At 32.2% G+C, this 23,706-nt stretch overlaps 1 protein-coding gene across 1 annotated transcript; it reads right to left on the reverse strand.

Moving 5' to 3' along the window:
- Positions 1 to 8,847: 8,847 nt before the first annotated feature.
- Positions 8,848 to 22,940, reverse strand: LOC134708076 (beta-lactamase domain-containing protein 2-like). The gene is made up of 8 exons (XM_063568375.1): positions 22,744 to 22,940; positions 20,039 to 20,233; positions 19,651 to 19,750; positions 18,609 to 18,714; positions 17,170 to 17,292; positions 12,584 to 12,768; positions 11,941 to 12,180; positions 8,848 to 9,307 (listed from the first exon to the last, which is right to left on the reverse strand). Exons 1-8 carry the CDS (start codon positions 22,875 to 22,877, stop codon positions 9,083 to 9,085), a joined length of 1,308 nt encoding a protein of 435 aa, XP_063424445.1. The 5' UTR covers positions 22,878 to 22,940; the 3' UTR covers positions 8,848 to 9,082.
- Between the last annotated feature and the right edge of the window lie 766 nt (positions 22,941 to 23,706).

Consider the following 23,706-nt stretch of genomic DNA (forward strand, 5'->3'; position numbering starts at 1 on the left):
ATGCACGATCTCTATGAATTTATTAATAGTCTGTTTAAGTAATTCACAACTGTAATTCTAGTCTATTGATGATTTAGAGTTTTACATATTGTATATGTTACAGGGAATTTGTAAAATCACTGGACTAATTAGTGATTTTGTAAAATCACTGGACTAATTAGTGATTTTGTAAAATCACGAACAGTTTCAGTGGTTTTGTAAAATCCCTGAAATTGTTAGGGATTTTATAAAATCACTGAAAATAGAGCTAGGGATTTTGTAAAATCCCTGAATACAAGTTTAACTTGCCATTTGAAATGTGTTGATCTTAATATAAAAAATAGACTTATGATTTTGAAATGTATTTGTTTAATAAATACTATCAGCTAAAACTAGTGTATAATGATAATGTCTTAATATTTAGACCACAATTTACTTATTTTTGCATGACAAGTTTGGGTGACATCTACTGTTACATAACTGTTCTGCTTTTCTACAGGCACACCTATTTTGTTCACATCTATACTTTCTAGAACATCCATATTTTAAAAATCCTTGTTCATCACAAATAGAAGACAGTTTAACAGCTTGGCGAAAAGATATAAAGTTTTCAATTGAAACAGCTGATGGACTCAAAAAACAAGGAATCAGTGGGTTCAAACTGGTTTCTTGTTTATGACCCTAACATCTTTGCTTATTATAGGCTTGACAACAATGCCTTTACTAGCAGTTCTACGTTTTTTAAGTTGGCATTCCTCGCAAAGTTCCTTGTAAAGTTCTAAAGCTTCGTATGAAACGTTTGCATACTTTCTATTTGCCTCCTTTACAACTTTGTCCCTACCACCATGACCTTTTGATATGTGAATTTTCTGTACTATGCTGTACATGTCTTCAAGACATACATAAATACTGATGAATTCCGTATTTTATTGATTTTTTTCACATCTCCACATTGAAGAACTTCATACCTACATTAAACAAAATATTTACTTAACTTTTATTTAGATTAAAAGAGATGAGAAAGTTTAGAAATTTGTATCACAGGAATTTTATAAAAATCACTAATAGATTAACAGGGAATTTGTGGAATCAGGGATTTTGTAAAATCACTGAAATTTTAGGGACTTTGTAAAATCACTGAAATTTCAGGGAATGTTTAAAATCACTGAAATTTCGGGGAATTTGTAAAATCACTGAACTGATTAGTGATTTTATAAAATCCCTGATTTTGACTAGTGATTTAAAAAATCCCCGAAATAATTAAGATCTTTTTAACAGATTCACTGATTAAATTCAGGTAATTTATCAAATAAATTCATGAATTTTTATTAAGAACATTAATCTGCTACAGTAACGCTCAATAAGTTTGAGGTTAATCTAGTCTTTATTCTAATATTAAGTGAGCAATTTTCATGCACTATACATATTGTAGAACAATGGCTCAGACACAAATGTCTTTGAATTAAGAGCAAACATGCACACAAAAGTTACTTCAAATGATTAAGGGAAAATTGAAGTGCAACATATGGAACCGGCGAAAATATGATGAAATTTTGGAACATGTTGTCAATGAGCCATAGAAAGAAGACAAAACAAACTGTTATCAAGTACATTGTTTGATGGAAAGTTACTGTTTAATATAGGTTTTGCGTAATTACGGATCATTACATGTAGGTTGATTGCTGTCGTTAGAGAAGAAAAACACATATGTAAGGTAAAAGATAGTGAGTGGGTTAGGGTATTTGATCCAGTGGCAAATATTTGAAAAAAATCGTTAAAAGCGGTATTAATCAGATAAAGATGCTTTTAAATATCATGTATGTCTTTAAGATATGTATAGCATAAATTGGAAAATTCACATATCAGTAGGTCATGATGGTAGAGACAAAATGGTATGTAAAGTACGCAAATAAAAAGTTTGCAAACTTTACAAGGAACTTTGAGAGGAACGTCAACTAATAAACGTAGAACTGCTATAGTAAAGGTATTGTCGTTAAGTCAATAATAAGCAAAGAGTTCAATTTTCCGAGTACGGGTTGATTTGATACAGACATGCATCGAAAAGCAGAGCAATCTATGTAAAGGTAGATGTCACCCAAACTTGCCATGCGAAAATAAGTAAATTCGAAGTGGTCTAAATATCCGTTCACATGCCTTTTAGTCATTCATTATATACTAGTTCTAGCTTATAGTGTTTAATAAACTAATACATTTCAAAATCGCGGCATTAGTGATAATAAGTCTATTTTCATATTAAGAAAAAAATCATTTCTAATAGCAATTTATACTTGATTGTAATCAGGGATTTTACAAATCCCTAGCCCTATTGTCAGTGATTTTGTAAAATCCCTAACAATTTCAGGGATTTTACAAAACCACTGAAACTGTTAGTGATTTTACAGAATCACTGATTAGTCCAGTGATTGTACAGATTCACTGATTTTACAAATTCCCGTAACATATACACGTACATGTATCCATGATTTGTCTTTGAGTTGGGCAGCTATTTCATTTGCATATACTTCGCATCACCAATTGTTGATTTTAAGTTTGTTCATTCCTGAAAACCCAGGCTGACCGAACAGATGGATTGATCCACTAACTAATTGTTGTTTACTTAACGTTCAGTGACAAATAAGTCCTGGATATTCTGGGTAAAAACTGATTAAACAATAAATTCAAGAGTTATAGGTTTTATTATTTTATTATTATTATCATTGTCATCATTGGATTAAACGTTTAAATTCTGATTGGAGAAAGGAGGAGTAAGAATATATATATATATAATTGAGAATGGAAATTGGGAGTGCGTCAAAGAGACAACAACCCGACCAAAGAGCAGACAACAGCCAGAGGCCACCATATGAGATTCAATGCATTGAGAAACTCCCACAACCGGAGGCATGTTCAGCTGGCGCCTTAACAAAAATGTGTACTATTTCAGTGATAATGGACGTGATATTAAACACCGAAAAATACACAAGAAATCAAAATAAAAAATCTTACAAAACTAGCAAGAGGCTGAGCCAAAGGCTCCTGACTTGGGACAAGCGCAAAAATGCGGCGGGTTAAACATTTTCCTTCCATATACCTCTAGCCAATGTAGAAAAAAAACCACACAACAATATACATGTATACGTATCCAGCAAACCATTCGAAGGTGAAAGTTCACAGTTTTACACATTACCAAACACTGATATGTTATGAAAACATGATTTAAATTTTTTTAAAAGTAGCAAAATATTCTGAAATTTTCATGTAATCTTTTAACTGGTCACTACCTACGTCATACAAGTTTAAAAGCATTTAAAATGGTAATGAAATTTGATTTTACGATTACAAGATTTATAGGTTTTTAATTCTTTGAGGAATTAAGCCTTGAAGTAAAAAAAACCCCAACCTTTGATAACTTAAATACTGATTTTAAATGAGTTGAACCACAGTACAACAGTGACGGATAGAGACCAAATTAAAAGGTGAACCAAATATCTTCGATTAAATTACATGTTTTTTTCAGTGTTAAGCTCTGGGATAGGTAGCTTAAAAGTTTAAGGGGGCTTAATTTGCCTATAGGGGGGAATAAAGTATTAATACCAATTTGATCAATCTTCTAACTGTGAACACTCGAGTTCATAATTAAAAATCGTCTCAAGATTTGCAGACTGAATAGAAAAGGGATAGTATAAAGTGTGTTTGTCATATAACATAGTTTCTTTGAAAAAAAATTCTCACTGTTTTCTTCATCCACAGTCCATTTCTTTCAAGTCTGGCATATAGTACGAGTTCTGCTCTGTTCATGTTACAGGTTTGTGAATGACTGTTTTGGGGATGCTGTTTTGCAAAAAAACTAACTTGATTAAGACTTGTTCAAATGGGTCTCCATTGTTTTTAACATGTTATAATACAATTGAATTTGCAAACTATACCATTGAGGCTTTTATTATTTGTTTAGAACTCTCAAGTTCCGAAGTCGAGTACAAGGTCCAGTTAAGAAGTTCTATAATACAACTCTTTTGAAAGAACAAAAGTTTCACACTAACTGTCCAAACTACAGAGAGAAAGGCAGTAAATATTGACCTTATTTTTATATTGACATAACCGTGGATCGAATTCACGAACTCCCTCATTCAAAGCGAGTATTATAAAAAAAAAACAAGTCTTTTTAAAATTGTGATACATAGAATCCATTCCCCGATTCTCTTGTCTGAACATATGCTGGCTATACATGCAAAATATTGCAACCTTTTGTTCAACCATTGTGCGTGTGGTTCGAAGTTGTATTTTTTTAAATACTATTTTTTTCTTCTTATTCGAACAGATGTTGATTATCTCTGACAAATAGCTGTTAGATACACAATCCTTCAAATAAATGACCAATCTTGTGTATAAATTGAATTAGTTTATTTGTGTATTGGATATTTATCACATAAAGAAAATAATCGTATCTATTTTAACTATAAATTGTATTGTTATTTTGAATTAAAGATTTTCTATCGTTGAAGGATTTAAATGTAGTCAAGGATTTGTATAGTCTAACTATACAAATCCTTGATGTAGTGTAAAAAGAAGTTAATATTGCTAATAGGCACCCGAACTTTAACAAAACCTACGGATTACTTATACACAGTTGGGGAGTAATTGTGTGACATTGAGATTTCACTCTTATTATGAAGACATTTTCGTAACAAATATTTGCATTCAACATTCATGATAATTTATAGACTTCGGACAATACCGTTTTACAAAAACCGTTGACACAAGATAAAATACATATTTGACAAGGAACCTGCCTTTAATAAAAAGATTAAATATACTGTGTACATATATCTCATGATAACAAACGGTGTGTTATAACATAGAGTTGAGTGACGAGACGGATTACTTTTAAATGCTTCTTAAAGTTTCCAAAAGAAATTTTATGGTACACTTTAGTGTATCTAAGGAGTTGTATACTTAAATATATTGTGCAATTTATGTGAATTATTTCATTTTAACTGGATATGTCTTTCAACGTTTCTTACCATGGATTAGCAACCAAAAACATCAGACATATTTATTCAACAAGACAGAGTGTTCATACAAATCCATATAGAAGGAGCAGAATTTACAATCCACCATCTTTGTCGTATGAATATGCCATGAGGAAAAGACCAGATGTTAGTAAGAGATTAATGGCGTATGATCCGGAATACGGCACTGTTTTACCAAGAGCACCAGCATTTCGCACGTTACCAGGGTATAATTTAGAACGCATGGTATCCAGACTTACAAAACCAAATAAAACAAAACAAAACCCAAGAGAATGTCAGCATTATAAGAAAAGTTTTAACGAATATGAATCTGATATGGAGAGTCCTAGGGATGAATTCAAAAGAACCAAAAGTGATGTACGCAGAATCACAGAAAGATTATTGGAACCAAATGTTTGCCACAAACACCATCATTATTCGAAACATGACAGAATTGACGAAGATGGGGACTTAACTCCTATACATATGTAGGTTTAGGCATATTACACTTTTATATCATTAATTTTTAAATAGATAAGCCGTATAAACTCATATGCAATTCAGTATTACGCAATTTTGTTCTTTCAAATATTTATTATAATGTCATAATATATTATATAATTCACAATCATAAATTTTATTTGGAAGTTTTTGTTTTTATTGCAATCATTTATTAGGTGCTACAAACTTCACCTGTTGTCTGTTGATGAAAATTGAATTTGCTTTTCTCACATATCTAAAACTACTATTTAGAATGTTTAAACACTTTTATTTCAATAATGTATACTGGCGAAGGTATGAATTTTATACAGGTTAATTGATATAATTCATCTTCAAAGTATCAACGTTCAATTAATATTAATATGAACAAGAGATGTAGGGTACAGGCCCATGAAAGATCAACAAAACAACACACAATCAACGCACTCATCATAAAGGCGGAGATCATTATTCATTCACTTCGAATTCCTGCGGATAGTTTTCTCGTTGACAATAATAATCCCGCTAACATAGTTAACCCCGACACATTATGTATTACGCCTGTCCCAGTGGTTGTCGTTTGTTGATGTGTCTTATATTTATTTTTCATCTCCAATTATAAAAAAGTGTTGACTGTTTAATACATTATCCCTTTTCACTCACTAGCATAGACTTTCTCCTAAAACTGAACAAACAAACAGGACGACAGTGTGTACCATAGTTTCTACAAAAAGCTGTGTATAAAATATGCAATGGCTTACTATGTATAATGATATCTGGACATGTTGAATTTCGGATCAGAATTATCATTTGCACTTTTTTTGTAATGATAATTTTCATTGGACACCTGATTGCAAAACAATGACTATAGAACAGTTTATATAAGTTTTAGTTTTTATCCAATGGCAGTATTAATCGGTGGCCAACTTTATTTTTAAATCGACATAAAAGAATAAGATGAATGTGTATTTGGGTTAGTATTGTATCACAAAACATTTCAAAACCTAGAAAACATTTATATGTATTTATCACAGGGACTGAGTCATAACCGTGTTCCCTCAAGACAACTATCAGGATTTTCACACAAATTTCACACAAACAGTCATCTTCCATAAGTACTATTCGCCAGTCTCTAAACAAGATTCCAAGGCGATAATCTAAATGAACGTAAAATTGAGAATGAAAACGGGGAATGATACAAAGGCACAACAACCCGACAATAGAAAAGACAACAGCAGAAGGTCACCAATAGGTCTTCAATGCAGCAAGAAATTCCTGCTCCCAGAGGCGTCCTTCAGCTGGCCCCTAAACAAATATATAATGAACTCCATTTTAAACTCCAAATTGTACACAAAAAACGTGCACTTTCCATATAGGGTCAATTCTCAAATAGGTCAACTACAGCTACCATCTTCGATATAACTATGAAACAGGGCTAAAGAAGAATTTGCTATGATAAAAAACAGATTTTGCAACCACAATTGAACTATAGGATGTAACTTTGTTTTATTGTTCATTCATAATTTAAAATGGTTAAACCTATATAATATTATGGTGTCTTGACAAATCAGAAAAGTGACTGCTATTTGCTTATTTTTTCCCGGTATTTGCTATATCGCTCGGGCAAAAATAATCAAGAATATAATGCCTACCCATATTAAAACTACAATAAAGTATAATAGCTTGCATCAATTATTTCTTAAAGAAAATAACTTTCTGAATTTCCAAAAGTGTTCCAAGTTTTATCGCCGCAATATTTATATATATATAAACATACATTTGCACGCCTGTATCGATGTTCAACCAACTAAGAGTGCTGCTGAATAGAAGCTAATCTTAACACGGTTTCATTTTATATCGAATATCAATTTTAAAACAATAAAAGGAGAGTAGGACAAAAATCATATTTCCGACATTCCCCTCTCAGAAAGCCATGTAAACATTTTATGTTTTAAAGTGTGAAAGTCTTTGGTGTTTTTTTTTTAATTTCAATCGTAAACTATTTAATGATTTATTGATTTGAAAAAAAACTAATTTTTTTAAGTTACTGTGGTAATTTCACTCATAGCTTCGATATTAATCACACTGATTACAAATATGCACTATATCAGTAAATAAGAAGATGTGGTATGATTGCCAATAAGAAGATGTGGTATGATTGCCAATAAGAAGATGTGGTATGATTGCCAATAAGAAGAGCAAATGGCGAAGAAGTTAACAACTGTCACAGTGTGTAGTAGTTTAAATTATCTTCATTGAGGATTATTTCAAAGTTTAAATTTGTTCCAATTATTCTAAACAGGAATTAAGAGCAAGTTAATGTTATAAAAACAGACGTTAATTCGTATTGATGTAACAACGTAAATATTTGTACATTCTGTTGGAGACATCAAGATAAACTTTCTATACAAAGTATATTTGTGTATAGTCACCTTACTTTTCCTCACATAAAATATTGATTATTGTCCAGTTCTAGTTCTAATTAAAGTTGAAAATATAAAAAACATTAAGTGGGAATGAGATGGAAGGGGGAGGGGTCGTAAATTCGAAAGATTTATTTCCGGGGGCACAAGTCCTAACTACTTCAATTTAATCGTAATTTCACTTAAACAAATTTGTATATCAATATTACAATAAAGGACCATACTACCTTAGTTTGGTGTTAATTGGATAAGATAGTTCAGCGAAAAAGACGAGAACATACAAGTTTAGATATTGAACCATATGGCAATGGGCACTCAAAAATACATGAACATACATGTACTTCATGCGGTTGTTTAATGACTGGTGTTAATTTCAGAAACAAGTTATGGTTGTCCAAAGCCAAAGATTATTGGCCTTTTGCTCCTTGTTCAAATTTTTATGCTAGTTGTGTCGTTGAATTTGTGTTCTAAGCAACGAATGTGCCGTAGAGACATGTGTCACGGAATATCATAAAAAAAGTAAAAACACAAAAATACTGAACTCCGAGAAAAAAGGAAAGTCCAAAATCAAAAGGCAAAATCAAAAGTCAAAACGCATCAAACGAATGGACAACAACCGTCATATTCCTGACCTGGCACAGGCATTTTCTAATGTAGAAAATGGTGGATTGAACCTGGTTTTATAGCTAGCCAAACCACTCACTCGTATGACAGTCGCATCAAATTCCATTACAAAAGAGAGAAATTCGGACGAAACTCAGGAAAGAGTGGTTTCAAACATATTTTTTGTTCAGATAAGTAGTTTTTGTCTTACATCGGTTCAATTTGTTGTATCAAATATTTTCATGTTTAGAATTGTTTTTGTGGAATATCAACAAAATTTTTAAGTCAATTTGTAAAAGAAAATGTAAATCATTTTCTATTGTTTGAACTATAACTGTTTTACTGCTAAGAACTAAGATAATATTTTTTTTTAATTATCAACACATCAAAAATAATATATAATATGTATCATAGGAAATAATAGTAAACTACGTCTTTTAACTGTTCATGAAATAGATGGGATAACAGATCTAAATATTCTTATCCAATAGAACGCAAAATAAAATAGTTCATTTCTCACTTCCTTGTAGCTCCTGTTTTGATATATTCTTTACTCATATGTTCCTGTCCACATGTCTTAGTAACGTACTAAGAGACTGATAGCATATCAAACTGTGTACCTAAGGAAGATTTCGATTTTTCAATCTTACCCAAGCAGTTATAAAATTCTTTCTGCAAGGCTAAGAACTTAGGATCGTTTCCGTAACCAAATGCAGATAGATCATTTGTAAGATATGCCATTCCTATGTTATGTATTGGGTCGCCAAACGCCATCTGTCCGCCATACCCGGGATGTCCATATACATCTTCATCCTGAAATGAAACATTTTTTTTGTTAACATTCGGTTACCATCTGGGAAATATGATATATTACTATGCAATAATGTGTATTACTAGCAATACAAACTATACTTTGGGCAGAATGAATATTCAACCTTTGATAACAGATAGAATTGAACATTAAAAGGATTTTATAATGTTTCGCGTAATTCTACTCCAACTTTGTTTATTAAAAATGTGCAACGAATTTAAAGAAAGATGTATGCATGCAAAAATTATTTTTTTTTTTTATCAGGGATTGTTTTTGTCTTCTCTCAATCTTTTATTTTTTCGAATAATTACATTAGATGTATGTGTCATTATAATACTTCATTCTGGTTGGTTAACTGCACATCACGTTCCATTCCTTATAAGCAATTGCATTACTCAATAAAACTTATCATTCATGATAACACGTGGTCCCACAGTAAAGTGCACAGGTGAATTAAAAAAAAAATTCTCGTGTTTTCATGATCATAGCTAAGAAATGTAATTATAATATAAGTATTGAATGCTTCTTTTTGTAACTTCATAGGGTTGTAAAAGCGTTGGCCGTTCGCACATTTTCAGAATGAAGCGCTTCTGCGCTTCATACAAAATGTACTTCGTTCAACGCCTTTACACCCCAATGAAGTAACAAAAAGAAGCATTCAATTCTTAAATGATAGATTTATCCTGATGCATATAAGGTTCCGGTTTTACAATTTATGTTTTTTTGCTGTGCTGCTTCAACGCTTTAACAGGTTATTGAGATTGTTCAGCACTTACAGAGTAGGGGCGGATCCAGCTATTTTAAAAAGGGGGGGGGGGTCCTTACCCAGGACAAAAAAGGGGGGGGGTCCTATTACATACCCCATTCAAATGCATTGATCGTCCAAAAAAGGGGGGTTCCAACCCCCGAAACCCCCTTCTGGATCCGCGCCTGCAAAAGATATATATGCATATGCTTTTCCTTGAAGTGGATATTGCCGTTTGTTGGTGTATTTCATATTTGTTTTTTCAGGAGTTTTTTTAAATAAATAAGACCGAAAGTTTTCTCGTATGAATTTTTACATTTCGCATGTCGTTGGTTTATTGGTGTGCAATATTGAAATATCCATATGATATATATTGATCGGGTTTTGATAAGGCCCTTACAACTACATGTTTGTGACTGATATAAACAGCATGACGTCATGCATATTAGGGGTTTGATAAAGGCTTTGAAACAGTAACTAATAACTATTTCACCATAGAAGGCTGGTATGGTACTATTCACTCTGCGTGCATTACAAATTCAATGTACTTGCATTTTCTACTCCATATAAAATAAATATCAAAGACATATATATGTTAGTTTTAACGCATTGTAAATACGTATACTATACGTTTATCACTTAGCGTTATCTGTAAAACTGTATTTGTAAATAAAGTAAAAAGATTAAATGCAGATTAAATGCTAATATGTGCTAAGTAATACGATTAAAGAAGATATATTTAAAATATCATGTAATAATGGAATAAAAAATGAACACACTTTATAAATTTAATACTTCCAATAAGGGTTTATATGAATCGAAACATTTGAAGAGATATATGACAAAAAAAGGGCTAACAAATAATAGTCAATATTTAAAGATGTGGTATGATGGCCAATGGGACAATTCTTCACAAGAGACAAAATGATGTAGAAATTAACAACTATAGGTCTTAAACAACGCACAAAGCCCATTCCACATAGTCAGCTATACAAGGCCCAGAAATGAGAAATGTAAAACAATTTAAACCAAAAAATAACAGCCCAAATGTACCAAAAACAAATATATAACACAGCAACAAAAGACTCATGACTTAGGACAGACACATACATACAGAATATGGCGGGGTTTAACATGTAAGCGCGATCACAACCCCTTCCTTAACATGGGACAGTGGTGTACATTGTAACAGTACAACAAAAACCACCAAACTATCCCTGAAGAATTTGAAATATGTGATTCTGTATAATTGCGTGAACCCCTGATTTTATAGAATTTAGAAAGGTTTAAACAATTTATAACAGCTTTGTTAGGATGATGGAAAGTTTCCATATGTTATTAACCATAAGAACTGAGGAAAGGAGAACAATAACTGTTCTTATCATATCTATTATAATATTGTCGAGTTTTCATTATGTTTGTTTTGTCTATCATGTATTTGCTTTAACCAAAATTGTTTTTTGTTTGTTTTGCAAATAAGAAATTATTAATTATCTCTACAGTCTGAACAACAAACAATTGTAAACCAGTTGCTCTATTTGGTGCAGTGATATACATGTACCAACACAATAATAATCGATTAATCTAAATGAAGTGTAACTGGCAATCACAAATACCTACCTTTGGGTTTTAAATGAAGTGTAACTGGCAATCACAGATACCTACCTTTGGGTTTTAAATGAAGTGTAACTGGCAATCACAGATACCTACCTTTGGGTTTTAAATGAAGTGTAACTGGCAATCACAGATACCTACCTTTGGGTTTTAAATGAAGTGTAACTGGCAATCACAGATACCTACCTTTGGGTTTTAAATGAAGTGTAACTGGCAATCACAGATACCTACCTTTGGGTTTTAAATGAAGTGTAACTGGCAATCACAGATACCTACCTTTGGGTTTTTCGAGTAATATAGACCTCTCCCCATTTTTATTTTTCCTCCATAGTTCAAGCTTTCGCCTATCATTTTTGGATCTGTAAATGCTTTTATTGTTTCTTGTGACAAAAACTGTTTATTTCCAAGTTTTCCTCCATTAGCTAAAATTCCATAAAGTTTCGCCATACCTCGAGCAGTTCCATGCCCACTTACAGATGAAATAGCGATTTCTCTCATGTAGGGATCATTTGTTATCTGAAAAGTAATACATAATTGTTTTCTATATAAAGCAAATGAAGAATGCGCCCATGGGATACATATGATGTCCAAGCTTGCCATAACAATCAAAGGAAAATCAGTCGTGAAAAAAATAAAGGCAAATTAAAATTAGAGGACGGAAACTAATTTTTGGACGTACGTACGTACGGACAAATGCAGCATTTTTTAATGTTCCCTCCGCTGCGGCGGTTAATAAAAATGCTCTTAATTTTTGGTTAAATAAATACTACATTCGCAAGTTTAAGAGGTGGCTGAAGAAGATACACTCAATGTTTGTCAATTGAAAGTATGTTTCCAAATGTTTATCATTCTCGTTATATTTCTATAAACTGAAAACATCTATACTTTCATATTTATACATAAAGTGATAGTCACTTACCTGACCAGTAACTGCATTTGATGCCTTACTCAGTAAATTATTTGGATTTAGAAGCAATTTGATTACCATCATCCACATTGATGGTGTTTTAATGGCATTTCTTAAAAACTCATTTATCCCAAAAGGCTCAAACCGTGCTCCCCTGTAGGACAAATTCTTTGGTAGTCCAATTCGAAAATCTATGTCTGAAAATGTATTGATAGTTACAAAAAATGAAGGAACATGTAGATGGTCGATATTTTAAACTATTTACCTTTCTCAGGTGGGTATTTCGACAAACAATGTCTCTTCGGTTATGACGATGCCACGAAATTTGTACATTCTTAACGTTAAATACGTTAAATACGAGTGTAGAAGAGCTGGTATTACAAAAAAAAAACGAACGAGGAAAAAGATTTTTTTTCTGAAGAAAGAGATATTTAAAATTAAAATTAGATATAAAGTCTGTCTTAATTACACTCTAAGCTTTCAACTTTATCATCTCTATCTCCTGTAAGTCTCCTCATAGAATTTTAAAATTGTCTTTCAATGACTTGTATTGTAATAGTTTTCTTCCAATGACTAGTATTGTAATAGTTTTAGTTCAATGACTAGTAATGTAATAGTTTTCTTTCAATGACTAGTATTGTAATAGTTTTCTTTCAATGACTAGTTTTGTAATAGTTTTCTTTCAATGACTAGTATTGTAATAGTTTTCTTTCAATGACTAGTATTGTAATAGTTTTCTTTCAATGACTAGTATTGTAATAGTTTTCTTTCAATGACTAGTATTGTAATAGTTTTCTTTCAATGACTAGTATTGTTATAGTTTTCTTTCAATGACTAGTATTGTAATAGTTTTCTTTCAATGACTAGTATTGTAATAGTTTTCTTTCAATGACTAGTATTGTAATAGTTTTAGTTCAAAAGTCCTGTCTTCCTCTCAACAAAGCAACATCTAAGGTTAGTAAACAACTTTTGCTTTGCGACTGCAGATGCTTAACAAACCAAGGCCATTTTGTTTGGTTGTCATACATACAAATCTCTATTTTTATGATATTGCTTAAACACTAACAGATTTAGATAAGACGCTTTTCTGCAATTATAAATGACAATCGTTTGGATGGATTTGGCAAGCATTGATAAAATTCAAAAATGGGAAAGCGATGGGTGAGGTTGTTAGGTTTGATGTTTGCCTTTTTGTGCTTCTTTGTTAAATATGTTTGTTGTTGTTGTGATTAAGATGCTTGTAGTACTTTTAAAACCTGTCATTATTGTTTGTGGTATTCTCATATTATATGCACGTGGTGTGGCTCTGTGCTTTAACATCCAGTCATTGTGCTATTGTAAAACTTGTTTCACCTTTCATTTTTTTGTGCTTTGTCTATATAAATAAAGGCAACAGTAGTAAACCGCTGTTCAAAACTCATAATTCCATGGACAAAAAACAAAATCGGGGTAACAAACTAAAACCGAGGGAAACGCATTTAATATAAGAGAAGAACAACGACATAACACACACAGAAACGGACCGAGCATCAGACAAAATCCCACGAGAATAACAAATATAACATCAAAACCACATACATGAATTTGGGATAGACAAGTACCGTGACACGTCTTATCGCAATGTGAATTTACACTAAAAAATAAGAGAAAACAAACTAAACAACGTTAAAATGAAATACACACAGAAACGAACTATAATATAACAATGACCATGTTCCCGACTTAGTACAGGGCATTTTTAAAGGAAAAAATGGTGGTTTGAACCTGGTTTTGTGGCATGCCAAACCTCGCACTTTTATGGTCATGTGTAATATAACATCAAAAACACAACACCACAGGACTACAATATAAATAAATTCGAGAACACAATTGACAAAGAATCACACGAACAACAGCCAACAAAAGGCAACGAGTTGAAAATATATATCTTTTCATGTTTCTTCATTACATATATGACGTGGCTCTGTACTTACACATCCCGTCATTGTGTTATTGGACTATGGCAAATTTATGTTATTTGTGCTTCTTTGTTAAATATTTGTTTGATTTTTTAGTGATTCAGATTATAAAACAACTAGAGTGGGGTGCTCATTTTTGACATATCTTTCCATGTTTTCTACAGTTTATGTTCAGGTCTATATGTTTTTGAAGCATACAGATATTTCTATATTAAGATAACTTCAAATGCAAAATATTCTTAAGTTTGAAAACGTGTTTGTTTGAAAATAATCATCTGAAAAGTTAGATTAAAGGGTGTTTGAAATTGCCTGATGTTTTGTCAATGGGGGACACATATTCGCCGTTTTTATTCATCTATTTAAACCCAAATAACTGCAGCTTTAAACAATATTTTTCAAATCAATTTCATTATAGATGGCAAAAACAGACATTTTAAAGGTGTACAGAACTGAAATTTAGGGCAATCAGTCAAAGCTTCTTCGAAATCATGTTTTCCATTCAGGAAATTGGCTGAAAATCGTTATCCGTTTTTCGGTCCTTTGCGGTAAGTGCCACAATTTTGTTGTAGTTTAAAAAATAATCATATTTGTCATAAAAATCTAAGTTATTGGCATATTTCTTCCATTTCAGCCATCTTTTGAAGTATTTACACCTCAATATTATAAAACGGCGAAATTGTGTCCCCAGGGAATATGTGCACCCCACTCTACATGTATGTTTGTGTTCAACTCAGTTATTTTATTGTTGTTGTTACTTTTGTTTATGTCACAAGTATAATGTTAATGACACATAAAGATTTATTATTTCTTATACAACAATGTTGACTGCTGTATATTTGACATTTTTACCTATTATGTCTGTTTGTTTTGTTCACGCATCGTTGTCTATATAATGAAATTTGATGCGACGGTAATACAAGTAAGAGGTTTAGCTAGCTATAAAACCAGGTTCTATCCACCCCTTTCTACATAAGAAAATGCCTGTACAGAGTCCGGACTATGACAGTTCTTATCCATTCGTTTGATGTGTTTGAGATTTTGATTTTGTCATTCGATTAGGACTTATATACAGAAATTGACTATGAGGGTCGGTTGAAAAACAAAACTTTACGACAGAAGACATGATTTCAGCTTCCAAATGGTGACCTTTTCATTATTAAACCACGAGTTAAAAATGGTGAAGTTGAAATCATCATTCGTAAATTTTACAGACGTCATCACGAGATGATATCGGACATTTTGTTCCTCACGTCGTAACTACAACCCCGTTCCCGCCTTTCACAAATGTGACCTACCAAATTAGACTATTCCACAGCTTTGAGCAACACGACGATTGTAATAAGTGGAACAGGATCTGCTGACCCTTCCGGAGCATCTGATTATGGACTTTCCGTTTTGAATTTTTCTCGGAGTTCAGTATTTTTGTGTTTTTTTTTCTTCTTTTTTTTAAGGAGAAAGTTTTGTTTGAAATGCTGTTTCAAAATTTTAAAATTGAGAATGGAAATGGGGAATGTGTCAAAGAGACAACAACCCGACCAAATAAAAAAACAACAGCAGAAGGTCACCAACAGGTCTTCAATGTAGCGAGAAATTCCCGCAACCGGAGGCGTCCTTCAGCTGGTCCCCTAAACAAATATATACTAGTTCAGTGATAATGAACGCCATACTAATTTCCAAATTGTACACAAGAAACTAAAATTAAAATAATACAAGACTAACAAAGGCCAGAGGCTCCTGACTTGGGACAGGCGCAAAAATGCGGCGGGGTTAAACATGTTTGTGAGATCTCAACCCTCCCCTATACCTCTAACTAATGTAGAAAAGTAAACGTTGAATGTTTTTCTCTCTTGCTCTGATTCCTTGTTTAATTAGTTATCAAAAGTATCAGGATTATAATTTAGTACGCCAGACGCGCGTTTCGTCTACATAAGACTCATCAGTTACGCTTGGCTTTCTTTTTCTGGGGAACTTTTTTTTGTCTATTTAGTCTTCGACGTTATTGCAAGGTGTTAGTCTACTAAGTTTCTCTTTTAACTGAAGAGTAATTTAATACTTTCGAAATGCGCATCGGCTTCGATAACAACGACGATACGATAACAACGTATGATACCAATTTATATGAGCATGACACATTTGTTGTTGAAATAAATGTTACCATGTATGTTGAGTAGCGAAATGTTTACAATATTGCGACCATGTTTGCTATCTCAACATAAACGCATACTCCACCCCACATTGTCACTGGGCAAACAACATATCACCATATTTCTATGTTTAAAAATTCATGGAGTAAACTGGGTAAACCAGTAGATTTTTTTTGTGAGAATGCACATCTACGTAGTTTGTCCAAATAATTTACAAAGTTTCACGAAACTGTCGTGTGGATTCAGAGGAGTTGCGATGACAAATTGTTGCACTTATATGCATAGGCCAATATTCTAAGTTCAAAGGGGCATTACTCCGAGATAAAAAAAAAATGAATCATAGCTGTTTTAAATTCTGTGTTTTTTGTCTCTTGTGAAAAGTTGTCTAATTGGCATTCACACCACATCTTCTTTTTTACATAAAAGGTGCACTAACACCAGAGTTCCTTTTCTTTTTTAATTTGATCAGTGTGTTTACTTCATCTAGATTTCTTACCAAACGGTTGAGCTATTTCTTCCTCAAACAACTGATCTATTCGTCGATGTTTTGGATCTGCATTTGTCAGTAAACGGTCTACATAAGCACCAAAAGTCAACGCGTGATATGCTGTGGCAGTACCTGAAATATGAAAACTATTAAGCGAGCTCATTCAAACTGTGTGTGCTGGTTCCATCACAGTGACGATAACTACATCATAGGAATACATCACATGCTATATATTATAGCAATATAAGTGACATCAAAAATAAGGATTTAAGGGGGTTCGCGGGTCACGCTAAATCGGATTTCTCTATATTTTTCTATAAATGAACTTTATCTTATAGTTAATAGAAATATAAAATAAAAAAGTGGGGTTACCGTTCATTTGCGCTCACAATCTGCCTTCGAAGGGAGCATACATTTTTGTAAAAGTGGTTTTTTCTGTTGAAGCAGGAACGTATATATTAGATATACTGTTCCCAGGTTGAAGTAATAGAAGAAATAAAGTTAATATTGAAATAAAAAAAGAAATTTATTACAGAAATCGCCCAAATTTTACAATGATTTAGTTTAAGTACAGCTTATATGGAAATTATATTAAAAAATATAGGTCACCGATGAGTTGGAAAAGATATTTCAATTTTAAAGCCAAAAAATGGCATTTTTCCATCAAAGGGAGATAATTTGGAACTTTTTCACTGATATATACATTTTAAAAGTCATCTGGGGCCAACACGAGATGATTGTTTTGAATGATTTTTGTACCATATGATAAAGTAACAACTACAAAAGGTAACACATAAAATTTGTATTGAAAAACAAATGTTTAATTTTTTTCTTGAATTTTTATACCCTCGAGCCTCCTTAATTACGTAAACTTGTTATAAAAGTAAAATTAACAGATTGTCTTTTAGAGTTGACCTTTCCTAAGGGATATGGCCCCTTAAAGTGTGAATTTAACACCAAAACTGTGCTGTTTGATGTTCGAGTGTTTCAGAACTTATTTTGGAATAATTACATTGCATGTATATTTCAATATAAAATTTTGATTAGATTGGCTAAAAATAATCATGAGGCACACCAATACCAAATTTATTTCCGACTATTTATGACGGCACTGCTTTACATAAAACAATCGAAAAGTTTCATAAACACTTATTATTTCATGTTCGATGCATAAAATGTAATTATAAGAATTGCATGCTTCTTTTTATAAACAGTTAACTTATTATATCATGGTCGTTTCATAAAAATGTAATTATAAGGATTGCATGCTTCTTTTCGTAATTTTATAGGGTTGTAAAAGCGCTAATCAAGTGTTAATTTGTAGCTAAAATCGCGCGCTTCCACGCAACATACAAAATGTGCTTCGGTCTAGGCTTTCCACCCCAATAAAATTATAAAAAGAATTGGTTGAACGTGAGTTTTTTTTTGTATTTCTGAACGTAGCTCACCTGGTGGCCATTTGGGCGGTTCTTTCTCCAAAACTTTTTCAACCTTCAGTGGATTATGATGTAACTCCAGCATACTGAAAGGTTTGTTCAGGTAAGCAAGGCCTGCCTACAATGAACATTTATATTTTGGTGGGTTTTTTTTTAAGAGATAATAGTGTATGAAGTGAACTTAATCGGCGAACGTAACTTTCGTCTTTTTCATTTTTAGCCATGGCGTTGTCACTTTATTTTCGATATATGAGTTAGACTGTCCCTCTGGTATCTTTCGTCCCTCTTTTATAACGATTATCTTCTGTTTATCGTAACAGAAACAATGGATATTGCATATCATGGTGAAATTTAAGTTCGATTTGCAATACAAAAGTATATGTGGATCCAATAAGTCGCATATAAAATTGTAACTTTTTAAAATCATGTATGCACTTGGCAGTTTACCACTTAGTTGATGAATTATAATTTGACTATCCACATGCGCTTTGGGAACGGTCTCCCTTTTAAATTAAAAAAATTATAATTTAAAGTAAAATTTGTTTGCTTATTAAGGGTCTTAACTGTTTTCCCACTTTTTTACGTATTCTTGCAAATATCTATTCCATTTAACAATAACAGTATTTTGACCAATTTGCGGTAAAAAATAAACACCAAAAACAAACAAAAAAAAATGTTACTAGTATATTTTTAATTATATTGTAAAATAGAAACAGACGTCACAATCTTGAAATAGTAGATTCAAAGCGTGACATCAAAATCGTTTAAAATGACCTTTTATAACTACATGTATTTGATGAGAGCGTTCATTTCCTAAACTCATTGAAATAAGTCTGTCGGTTACATTTAAGGACAATATTATGACTTGAAACAATATTTTGACAAAAAAGTTCATTAGTTAGAACATCCTTAGCATTTCGAAAAATTGAAAGTTTTATAAACAGTTAATTTATGATTATGACCATTTCCATAATATCTCATGTCAACAAAGACTACTGGCTTATAACCTGAGAAAATTAGCAAACAATAGAAAACAATATTTAGGTATACGTACAGCATGATGAAGCAACATTTCTACTGTGACATTTTCTTTCCCATTGCAACCAAATCCAGGCCAATAGTGGGACACCAGTTTATTATAATCTAGTAATTTCCTGTTAATGTATAGAATTATTACAATGACAAAACATACAGCCGCTTTTTTTATTCAATTAAAATAATGGTAACAAAGTTATTTTTATATCAGGTTCTACCCTCTTTTGCGTGTTGATGGGTTGCTCGTGACATATGACTGTTCTCTTGATTGTGTGGATTAAGATTGCGTAACCAGTACGAAACGTCATGATTTTTTAAGAACCCCCAGAAAAAAAACTTAATCAAACATTAACAGTGATGATATAATGATAACTATGATTATCAACATATGATTAAGTCCCACTTACTGATCTACCATTTTTGCTGCTAGAATAGATACCATTCCTTTTGTTGTTGAAAATGTTATTGTTAAAGTGTCGTTCCTCCATTTTTGCAGATCGTATTGCCTATCTGCATATCCTCCCCATAGGTCAACTACTAGACGCCCTTTATAGTAAACTGCAAATGTTCCTCCTATTTCCTGCCCACTTTCAACCTGGGATCTAAAAGGAAACTTAAATTTTATTTTAATTGATTCTTTTGTCTGTGATTCCTCTGTCTGTCCGTCTGTTCCTCACAATTGATTGTGAACACAAATTTCCTGTACTTTTTATTAAGAAATTCTAAGAAGATTGACACATTTAAGCGTTACTGTTTGAATTTTACTTTTTAATCTTTTTTAACTGATTTTCCTTAGCATCATTCGTACAATTGGTAAAGTCTATCAACTGTAAAACTGAGAGTATGCTACATAAACATCATAGATCTATGTTTCGCTGAACTAAAAGCAACACATTCTTGATACAACATAGATGTCACATTATACAATAGCTTATGCGATATGTTACTAGTATTTCCTTCGTTTCTAAAACAGCTGCCGTTATTTGAGCATGCAATTATTTTACAGCATGGTTAAGGAGAAAGTTCACAAAAAAATGGTCCTTAGATTTTGAAGTTTTGAATTGTTTTAATCTAGCAAAAGTACTACAAATTTCACATAGAAATAGTTGTGATATTAATAATTTTAAAAACAACGTGACTTCGATTTTTTTTTTTGGCACACCACATTATACATGACGAAGTGGTGACCACTTCAACATGTATTATTTGTGTTTCAACGTCAGTGTTGGTCAGATTTGGAATAACCTTATTATAATAACAGTTATAATCGTATAAAAAAGAAGATATGGCATGATTGCCAATGAGACAACTATCCACAAAAGACCAAAATGACACAACCATTAACAACTATAGGTCACCGCACGGCCTTCAACAATGAGCAAAGCCCATACCGCATAGTCAGCTATAAAAGGCCCCGATAAGACAATGTAAAACAATTTAAACGAGAAAACTAACGGCCTTATTTATGTAAAAAAATGAACGAAAAACAAATATGTAACACATAAACAAACGACAACCACTGAATTACAGGCTCCTGAATTGGGACAGGCACATACATAAATAATGTGGCGGGGTTAAACATGTTAGCGGGATCCCAATTCTCCCCCTAACCTGGGACAGTGGTATAACAGTACAACATAAGAACGAACTATAAAAATCTGTTGAAAAAGGCTTAACTCATCAGATAGACAAAAAATACAAGTGAACGTGGCCGGGTACTTATACATCCAAACACAAAAAGACACAATGAACAGATCTGAGAGTACTCGCAGTTATCTGACAGCTAGTTTAAAGCCACTAACAACTAATATAAAAAGCATGCCCCTAAGACTAAACAATCAATCCGTACACCTCCAACATACAGTGGATTTAGTGTAAAGACGTCATAAACAGCCAGAGAAAAACATGAGCTTGTGCAATGCCAAGTAACAGGTTTAGACAGATTGTAGATCCATGAACATGTATATGTATATAACATACTAGTAATATTTAGTTAGCTTTTAATCTACTGATAACAAAATCAATATTTATACAAAAAAAACAATCTTCAATGATCTTATTACAGTGTTGAATAGGTAACCTTTATATAGTTAACTTTGGCTGCCAGCCCTCATCTAGAAAAAAGTGGGTGTTCAGGTATGCAATGTCATCATTTATATTTGTAAGTCTTTTGGTTTCATAACATTTTGATCGTAAAATTGAGAATGGAAATGGGGAATGTGTCAAAGAGACAACAACCCGACCAAATAAAAAACAACAGCAGAAGGTCACCAACAGGTCTTCAATGTAGCGAGAAATTCCCGCACCCGGAGGCGTCCTTCAGCTGGCCCCTAAACAAATATATACCAGTTCAGTGATAATGAACGCCATACTAATTTCCAAATTGTACACAAGAAACAAAAATTAAAATAATACAAGACTAACAAAGGCACTTATAAGTTGCAGTGAAGGGTTTCCCGAAGCTTTGATAGCTGGAAAATGCACAAAATCGTCGTATATTGACAATACTGCAAAAGTTTGCTGAGTTTTGAAGTCTTTTATGTACTCAAATGAAGGCATTAGTTAAAACTAGAATTAAGGCTTTTAAAAAAGATACGTTTGAGAAATGGCCATTTTGACATTTAATGATAAATGTGAAATTCAAGGCCAAATTTGGCACAAGTCAACCTAGTATTTTGTTCTCATAAATCCCATTTATTTAAAAAAAAAACAGCGATACTCTAGTCGAGATCAAAATAGTTTTATTGTCTTTTATTCCTCATCAGTCAACGATACAGGAGAAAGGAGTTAGGACGTCAAATGGTTTTATGTACTATTCATAAAATTTCTTGTTATATTATATTAACGTGATTTAAATCAGATATATGTGATATTTATCATGATCAAAGATTTGTATAGTAAGTCTTACTATACAAAATCCTTGTTATGATAAGAAAGATTTTCTAACAAACCTTATCTTAAAATATGGATATTGATAATGAAATATGAAAAAAACCGGTACAAGATACATAAGGTACAATTTCCTTATTTGTCAAAGATCTTGAAAAATCGGCATAGGATAAATAGAATAAAATATACATTTGAAAATGTTTAGAAGTAAATAACTACATACCTGAACAACTCAGCAACTGAACGGGATTCTGGTAAAAATATGCCTTCATATGCAGGAGGCAAGTTTTTGTGATGAAATTGAAAATAATATAAAGATATTGCTATGAATGCAACAATATACGCCGAGGATGACATCCTTATTCAAGAGATCGGGGTCAGGAAATAGTACTTTACGTTATATTAAACAGTTATCGTTTTATATTTGCATAGATTATTTGAAAAGTAAACAATCTATTATCACTCCGGAACGTCGAGGTTCAGAGTTAAAAGGCAAACATAATATTTTAAAAGTACATCAACTCCATGTATGCATTCGGGTTGTTGTCTCTTTGACACATTCCCCATTTCCATTCTCAATTTTATTAACTTAAGGTAAAATTGAGAGAGAGAAACGAACTATTCTGCAGGCGCTGTAAAAAAGAAAAAAAGTGGTAGACATATAAAACAAATTATTTCCCATACGTGTATTAAGGTAATATATTCCAGCGGTATAAAAGCCTTATTTTTTCCTTAAAATCTGATCTACTATTATAACCTATTTTGATTATTGCAATTTATGGTTTGTATAGTTAATAACCTAATGTTTATGAATCTATTCATAAAAACTTTTTTTCAGTTTTGAATCAATCTTTATGTAGTAGGTGGTTTTCTATGCGTTAACGATAACACCAACAAGAGCTAAGGGTTCTGATGATTTATTACCAGTATATAAAACAAGTCTGAAATAGCAATACAACATATATAAATAACAAGCTATTTCTTATAACATAATATATATACTTTTACGAATATCACAGGTTATATAGTACAGGAATACAATTAATAATACATTTAACTGTTATTGACTAGATAGCAAGTAAATTTAAAAATGTATTGCAAGTAGAAAATGTTCATTGTTTACTTTTACTGAAATTGACATCGGGTGTCACGTGTACTTTTACAAATGTTTCACCTTTAACTATAC

The sequence above is a fragment of the Mytilus trossulus genome, chromosome 2, assembly GCF_036588685.1.
Source record: "Mytilus trossulus isolate FHL-02 chromosome 2, PNRI_Mtr1.1.1.hap1, whole genome shotgun sequence".
Classification (NCBI taxonomy): Eukaryota; Metazoa; Mollusca; class Bivalvia; order Mytilida; family Mytilidae; genus Mytilus; species Mytilus trossulus.